Below are 9,037 nucleotides of genomic sequence, written 5' to 3'. Positions count from 1 at the left end.
CACATCACAAAGCAGAGAGAGGGAGTGAGGTTCTGTTCAGGCCAGTCCAGAGTTTGTCTTTAGCTGATTTCATCCCGATATTAAATTTCACATTTAATGGACATCACTTTAAGTAAAAATGGACAGCTTTAAGATCAGATATTGACTTTTATTTGTTTGGTTTAGAATTTTTACATTACAGAATGCATTCTGTTGAATCCATTACAAGTCAACAAATCTGCATATTAAACTACATGTATTACCTGTATACTTGCATTAGTAGGACAGTTTTACTGTTTGTAAATACACAGATGTACAGATTGTATATGACTACAGTTTGAACTAAACTGGTGAAAGCGTAATCATATTTTTGTTGTTGTAGTAGCTCATACTGAACTCATTACAAATTTATACATCATACCAACTTTAAAACCCCTTTATCACACAATGCATGAAATCTTCCATACATGTATTACATCTTTCCAGTATGTATTAAAATAAAATAAAGCACATGTATACAGTATCATCAGCTGTGAATATTAATATACCCTATGTGTTGTGCACTTTGTATAATAAGCATGCTGAACTTTAGCACTAGTACTGTTTTGATAGATGTGCTATGTAACACACTCATTACAGACGCATTTAGCATTCAGAACAATGGTGCAGAAAATAATCAAAGTACTAAATATTATATTTCCTTCCTTGCCCAGTCACAAATCTGGTACAAGACCTTTTGTTCACAGAGAAGAGCTTAGCACCTTTAACTGTTGGTCTAACTGCACCCCCCACCAGAAACAGCTGCTGCTTTAAGAGAAAGTTTTTTTAAGAGTTTTTGTCCAGCAGAGGGTGCTCTAGATTTTGGTCAGTAAATCTAGGGAGAGCTCATTTAGTAAGTAGGCTACAGAGCTGGCAGGGAGCGTTATTTGGTTCATTGGCACCTTTCTCCTCCCCTGATGGACAAAAACCTCCACTGGTCACCTTTAAATGGTGTGGCGGTTGTATTCGTAAGAAGGGTCGAGGCCGTCGTAGTGGAACTCTCTCCACTGCTCTGTCTTCTCCCGGGTTCTCTCATCTTGCTCTGTAGTGGAATTGGATGAAAAAGGGTCAGTTTAAATTAGGATTAATAGGAAAATGGCCAGGTTGATTGATAGATAGACGGAAAGACAGATGGTAGAGGTGTAACAATTTTCAAAACAATGTGAATTCGTGGATGTCCCTAAAATAATATCATGATATTCTGAAATATTGCAGTACAATAAATGTTGGGTGTTGTAAACAACAGTAGCTTACCAAGACCTAAATAATAGTAATGTAAAAAAAATAAGCAATGTAATATAAAATGAATGTCATGTAACAAACCACAATAAAATGTACTACAATAATAAAGTGCAGAATATTTAGTGCATACATATATACTCCAAAGATAAACAATTAAACAAAAATTCCCTTTACTGTAAATAGAAAACAAATACAAAATAAAAAAGTAAAAAACCTGGGGAATTGTTTTTTTTTTTATTATAATGAAATTAATGTGTAAGATATGCTACAGCACATTCTCAAATGTGTTAAATTTATACATGTAATTTTCCAAAATTTCAAATGTATACTATTTGAAATAAAAGTATTTAGTGTTATCAAGCTCAAACATGGCTTACATACATTACTTACATAGTGTTGTAACTGTATTTCCCTAACTTCATAGATAGATAGATAGATAGATAGATAGATAGATAGATAGATAGATAGATAGATAGATAGATAGATAGATAGATATGAGTGAGTCTTTTTGTATTCACCATCATGCTCTTCCTCTGCATAATTCTCGAACTCATTCCTCTGCTCCTCATGATATTCCCTCTTTCTTTCATCAGCTGCCAGTCTCTGCCTCTGCTCAGCTGGAGGAACAGCATTAAAATTACAACAACATTCAGAATGAAAAGGATTATTGTGAAGCTGTGGTTCTTATTGGATTTTAAAACATGAATAGATCAAATGGCATGGGTTGAACTCCCAATTGAGCCCTTCTTACAAATAACCATGTCAACTATTTCTTCCTTTTTTAATGAAGCACATTTTTTTTTTTTTTTTTTCTGAAAGAAGTCAGTATATGGATATTCATTGAAAGGGTCTAACTATGGCGGCAAAATAATATATTCTTGAATCAAAATAGGTGTGCGCTGGAGAGTCACCAGCATGTCAAGGCGGCACAGTATGTATTGCAAATATTGTGGGTAACTATAATGTACTGTAATACAGTATACATGTATAGCAGGGGTCAGCAGTAGGCGGCCTGTGGGCCACATCTTGATGAGCATGAAACATCTCGCCCTTGAGGTTGTTTGAACTACAATGAACGATAATAATTTTTTAAAAATTAAATGCTTCTCTGACAAGCTTTTGTTTACATTCTCCCCCTGTCTCTCTGTCACGCTCGGCGTGACTGTAGTTTTCACCCGTTCTCGCTTTTTCGCCCGTGCTTGGGCTCCCTATCTCATTTTAAGAGCGTTTTTTCCCAGGCATTTCCCAATTCACTAGCTGGGGCAGCATTAGTGTTCATGCACATGGCATATAAAAATATTGGACTACTTTTTATGTATTTTTACAGTTAAAAAAACAAAACGTTTGGGTACCCTGCATAGTCACTATTTTAACCCTACCCTTTGCCAAGTTTAAGTTATTTCTTGTTTTGGGGAATTTTCATCAATTGCGTTCTTATTAAAGCTTTCTGTAACATCCCTTGGCCATCTTGTTTACTCTGCTCTTTTGTGTCTTTTGTCTCACGATCATTATCTTGCTGTAGAATCCAGTCTCCTTTACTTTTTATCATTTTTACAAAAAGTGTGATGTTTTTTTTTTCAGAATTTGCTTGTATTCAATTGATTCTATTTTATTTTAAGGGGCAAATGTGGGATCCAAAATGGCTGCTAGAGAAGGGTTGCTGTTACACCATGTGCCGTGTGTTTAATTGTTTTTTAAATCTCTAATGTCAAGACTACTAGGAGCACTATTTGCGAGCCCAGCACTGCACAGCTTGCTTTAAGGTGTGTCTGTGTCTTTGCTATCATAACGATTGAAAAAAGTATGCCTTGCATGGCTTGAAACATGCAAAAGGCATGTACTAATTCTCTTAGTTATTCATTTTTTTGTGTAGCATGCAGTAAACTAATCAGTGTGTTACTTTTTATCTTTTTAAGAGTCAGGTGCGCTCTGACTTTGGCAGATTGCTATTTCAACGGCACAGCTATCTGTCTATAGCTATATGTCCATGCAGAGAAAACTGATCTGGTCATTCATGCTGTGAAGGTGGGTAAACGGGTATTTTAATATATTTTATATTGTATTTTATATAATGTTATATAATTTGTGTGTGTAATAAGCGGCGATGTACGCAAAGTGGGCATGTGCCTGTGTTGACCAATCACTGCCAAATAGCAATAAACATATGACTGTAGACGTCTGCCTAGATTCATTTCAGACAGTGGCGCACCTGCGTTTTCTTTTGCCAAGATGGCAATTTAACCAAACACACCTCATTTCAAGACCACCACACCTATCTGCATAGATATATTCATAAGCATTGTTGCTATTTAAACGATAAAGCAAGAGGTGTGAAAATAGACTGTTTGTGAGGTGTGAGATAGCAATGAGCGTCGCAATGCACCCTGCACAGGGTGCAAAGATCCTGCTCATTTTATACTGTTTTTCTGTGTGGATGCTGTGAAGGCTTTGTTTTGAAGTATTTTACACGTAGTTCTTAACTAGATTTTATAAGAGATATGAATAATTGTGCCACTTGGGGTTTCAAGGTGGTAAGAAAAGTGCACCTATACATTCCACACCATGTAGGACTCTATTCAGTTTTGTTTACCTAGGCTTGAAAGCAGGCACCACCCAAGGTATTTTGGTTATTAGTCAGGAAAGTTCTCTGAGAGCTCAAATTTCTTAGGGTTCCACAACATTTTAACATTTTTTTTATTCTAAAATTTTATGAAACAAAAATACATTACTTCTTGTTAAAAATGCTTTGTTTTCCATCTTTGTTCAAGGAAAAAACAGCTTTGAAAGATACAGCTGTTGGTTAGATCCTATACGAACCTCTGACATAACCCATCACTTGCCTGAACTCTAACCTCTCTAAATTACTAAAATCATGTCTTTACATGAACACTGCTTAATTCTTAGACGTTCTCAGGAATTCTGAGTGAGTATATGCAGTTTTTCTGTCTGCTGCCACTTTTGCACTTTATTCATTTTTAAATGATTAATATATGAGTATGAGTGTATGAGCAAAGTTAAGTCAATGCTGTAAAACAACCAGTTTCAAAGAAAAGCAAAATACAAGCCCACTCAGTGTCTGAGGACTGTGTGCAGACCCCACTCTGACAGTGGCTGGGGGCTGGTTTCTCCATGTTGGCCTGTGGCTCCTGCTCACCGCTGTGGTTAGCCTCTGCTGCATTCCTCAGCTGGCTCAAAGCACAGTGGTCAGGAGCAGCACCTGCAGAGCCCACTCTCCACTCTAAACCTCAGACTCCTAAAATGACTGTTTGCAGCTGGGATTTTTTGCAGTGCAAATAATCCTGATGAATTAATCAGTTTAATTAATCAGATTAATTTGCTTTGACATGATTATTAACCTCAAATATGAAAAAATGCCAAATCGTGCTCAACCAGCCGTGATAAATACAGGAACTGCCATCTTCAACAGACTTTTTAAAAGTGTTTAAATTGTCTGTCTATACTACCACAACCATATTTACCAGCTCTAACAGTCCAAACAGTGTTGTTTTAATTGTATTTTAGTCAGATTAAACGTTTACACTGGAAACAAAAGCCAAATCAGTATTGTCTAAAAAAAACTTCAACCCACACATCATGGGTGAACAATTCTTAATTCTCTTGATTGACATTCATCTGTAGAAAATTGATCCTCTGGAATACCATAGACAAACTCACCATTGATCTCATCCTGCGATTTCACTGCCCTCCTGCCGCGACGCCTGAAAAAGTTGCTGGCATCACTCTCTTGCATGAAAACTCCCCTCAAGCCACCTTAGATTAATAAACAACAATTACCAAAACCAAGTGTCATATCAGATCAGATCAAGTAAACAAAGGCAGACCGTGCAACCACCCCCAATCACCCCCAATTACAGTACACTTCCACTGAGAAGGGATAAGCAAGTAATTATTATTAAACTGTATTATATTGATACTTGATATTTTCTTGCCAATAATAGAACAAAATAGCCAAATAAATTATCCAACTCTGTAATACTGAAGATGATGTATCTGACTTTGTTATTCCACAAATGCTTCTTCCATTTCACACAAGAAAGAAAATAAACCTTTTTTTTAAATAAAGCTTATATAGGACTCTTTGAATTTGTATAATGTATAATTATTACAGTAGTACACAGATTTGAATCATGAATGATGAATCATTACAGTTACATGAAGAAGATCTATAATAACTATCTCAGAGCTGATATTGTTTTGGTCACCTTGTGGGCTTGCTGCTTTCTTGTCTGCCTTCCCATCAGACACAGATGCGCCGTTACCCTCATGGGACACTGTAACACACCACAAAGAACATCACAAGTATTCCCTACCTCCCGATCCATTTAACAGTCTTACTCAAGCAAGCAATCCCAGTTACATGTTAGATTCTATAAACTCCAGCACTGATGTGATTGTTGTTGTTGTCATTGTTCTTGTATGAGGTCTGTAGATGCATGCTCCACAAAATAAAGGACCTGAGACACTCCACATTCCTCTCCATAATAACAGGTACAGAATCATCCTCCATCCTCTGGTGTGTCATACTCACAGGTGAGGACAAACAGCACAGTCACACAGCTGAGCAACGCCAGGCGCGTCCACAACATTTTAGAGCTTTATCCAAGCTGCAGAAGATCAGAAACAAAAGTGTCCCACACAGAAATAGCAGGGAGCTGAGTTGGAGCCTGTGACTGAAGAAGCAGTGTCAGGAATTCAGGAGCTCAGGCTGAGTGATGGGAGGGGCACAGGGAATTTGCTTCTGGAGGGTGGACCCTCAGCAAGTACAGAAACTGTAGCAATGAATAGCCTTCCTGCGAGGGGGATAAATAGAGCTGGACATAAAAGTACAAATAAAGATTATATTTTCAGTAGTAAATATTAAAATGATCAGGATGTGTCATCAGATATTAAGGAAACATGTAAAGTCCATGCACTGTCATCTCTTGTCAATAGAGCTAAAGCCAGTATTTTCTGACTAGAACTGTGTGGTACAGTTTTCTAAATCTTTTTGTGTGTGGGCTACTGCTCATTGCCCAACACACATTCCCCACCCCTGAGGTTGCCAGGTTTAAAAACACAATTTCGGTGCTGCAGCTGTGGAAGCTAGAAAGCAAATCTTAGATACTACACGTCCAAGAAGCTCAATGACCAAAGACAGCATAAATTTGGAGTAAGTATTGGCGCTGAATTTAACAGATGGAGAAGACTTGGAGCTCAGAAAGACTACAAGATGCTAAGCTGCTATTTTTTTTCTGAACATGTAATGTTCAGAACATCAATAACGTTAATAATCTAAGAAGCCATTGCACACTAGCCCTAGTAGTGATACGAGGGATATTAATCATGCATGGATACGGAAAGCTTTAAAAGTGCCTGGAGTCATTCATTTTCAATAATAATCAGGTACGTGTTGTGAAGTACTCATGTATTCAGATGCACAATTACGTTGAGCTCTAGTTTAATGCATATTAACAGTGACAAATAGCGATAAATACCAGAAAACACATTACTGGTTGTTTTTTTTTAGTAGCATAAAAGTTGATTGTGATCATGTCTTGTAATACTGTAAAGGCTACATTTCAAGCTCACCTTTAGGGCAGTCACTCTACTCCCACAGCATCTTCAAACTCCTAGTGGGTCTCTGCTAGTCGGCTGAAGCGCCGCCCGGTCGTGTGCTGCGCTTTTTTTTTTTTCTAGTGAAGCGTGCTACGTGTCCACCACTACGCCCGTGCCCCTCCTTTTTCCCTATCTCTTGAGGTGTCTGAATCTGAATGATTGATTCTGAAAACTTTGTTTTACGAAACTTCAATCAAAATTGCGAACTATAAAGAAAATCTTGTTGAAATATGAAATCATATTTGCCAATATTATTTTTTCCCCTCCCTCGAAAGGACAATATCAGCCAAGGATGGCAAAAGGGCAGTTGCCCAAGCACATTGGGCCATAGCGTCTGCACATCACTGAAAGGCAAGCCATTTTATTGCTTGCAGTGTGCATTCAGAAATAAGAAATCATCTGCTACTTAGTACACCAGTGACAACTTTCTTCTTCGGGACATTTTAATCTGCTGTTCTGGCTGTGGACAATAATTGTGCAATGACTCCATCTTCTCTCAGCTCTGGGTTTTCATGTTGGTTACTTCTCTAATTATAAATGCACAGTCTGCACAAATAAAACCCAAATCTAAAACTAAGCGCTGTTTATTGTTTGAATAATCAATGTAACGGTTCCAATACTTTTCGGCAACAAAAAACAACTGACAGTCACATGTTCCAATACTTTTGCTCACAAGAAAAATGGATGGGTTAAGACAGAATTTGTTATATTTTGAACTGTGTATCAGATGTAGATGTAAATACCTGGAAATAAAAGCTGAAATGTTGATCTTTTTGTCACATATTAATATTTTTTTCAGTCTACAGCAGAAATAACGGGATCAAGCTCTCTGTTCCAATACGTTTGGAGGGCACTGTATTGTTGTCGATTCAAACAACTTGGTGCATTATATTTTTTATTCAGTTCATTCTGAGTATCTCACTCATTATTCCATAAGAAGCATGTGCTGCCACCATTTTTTACAGTAAATCAGCTTGCCAGCACAGAGACGTAACTCCACACTCCAGACCATGAAAATGTTTTGGGTGCAGTGAGTGGTTTTGAGGGAAATGAACTTGGGCCCCTTTACACAAGGAGCCCCTCTCATAGCAGCTGTAGACGACCAGGAGGCCAGTGGAGGTGTTTGCTTTCAGGTTTTTTTTCTCCTGCAGTCTGGCTAAACCTCAGCACTGGGTACATGAATGAATGTGTAAATTGTGAGGTATGCACTCTCAGAGTCTGAAGCAGACGAAGAAATGTGTGAAAGTGTGAGAGAGAGGGATAGGTCCAATGTTTGTGTTCTTTGGATTGCCAAAAAGGTGTTTCTGAGGACTGTCTGCTGTGTTTATCAGCGTGCTGATCTGCTCTTCACAATACAGGAAAACAGGAAAAAGTAAAAAACTGAAATAATCAAAAATAAACTACACATTTTCTTTGAAATCAATATTCCTTATACTTATTTAAATGTTGTAAAACCATGGTAGTGAAAAGGTATAATGGCACAAACAATGGAGATTGTCTTCTTCTGAGGAGTGCACCAAGTTTTGTTGTTCTTGATAAATGTGTATATTGCAAATGGTCATGTCAAGTTTATGTCAACTTTAAACCACAACTCTGTATTAGAAACACACATATTGCTATCTTGGCAACAGAAAACATAGGTGTGACAGTGACTAAAAACAACCTAGGCAGACCACAATCAGACCACATCCACAATCAGACATTTGTTGCTATCTTGGCAGTGACTTGTCAACACAGGTGCATGCCCAACGTGTGTACACCCTGCTAGTTACGGAAGCGTTGAAACGTCCAGGTAGCTGCGCCATTGAGTTAGCAATTGACCAAAGTCAGAACACATCTGGCTCTTAAAGGGTATGGCAAGTGGCACACTAATTGGTTTAACTCAAATTATGCAAATAAACACACACAATTATTTAAGGATATTAATACATGCCTTTTGCGTGTTTCGAGCTGGTGGAACACCTAAGATTGCTAAAATAGGGCCCTAAGTGTTTAAACAAAGGGATTATTGAATGGTGCGCTATCATTGTTTTTTGTCTGTTTGTTTTGTATTGCTTTGCTAAAAAGGTGCATCATGTTCTTTCATTTCTTTTCCAGTAGAGTAATACTGAGACATTTAAAATTTGAAATTTGTCTTTGAAATGTGGTGTTAAAGTTAAAG

At 37.6% G+C, this 9,037-nt stretch overlaps 1 protein-coding gene across 1 annotated transcript; it reads right to left on the bottom strand.

Moving 5' to 3' along the window:
• Nucleotides 1-127: 127 nt before the first annotated feature.
• ucmab (upper zone of growth plate and cartilage matrix associated b) lies at nt 128-5,983 on the bottom strand. The gene is made up of 5 exons (XM_007235170.4): nt 5,810-5,983; nt 5,484-5,552; nt 4,936-5,031; nt 1,779-1,877; nt 128-1,060 (listed from the first exon to the last, which is right to left on the bottom strand). Exons 1-5 carry the CDS (start codon nt 5,865-5,867, stop codon nt 963-965), a joined length of 420 nt encoding a protein of 139 aa, XP_007235232.3. The 5' UTR covers nt 5,868-5,983; the 3' UTR covers nt 128-962.
• Nucleotides 5,984-9,037: the final 3,054 nt, after the last annotated feature.

This window comes from Astyanax mexicanus, chromosome 2 (genome assembly GCF_023375975.1).
Source record: "Astyanax mexicanus isolate ESR-SI-001 chromosome 2, AstMex3_surface, whole genome shotgun sequence".
Lineage (NCBI taxonomy): Eukaryota > Metazoa > Chordata > Actinopteri > Characiformes > Acestrorhamphidae > Astyanax > Astyanax mexicanus.
Note: the sequence above shows the minus strand (reverse complement) of the source record. Positions and strands in the feature narration are given on the sequence as shown.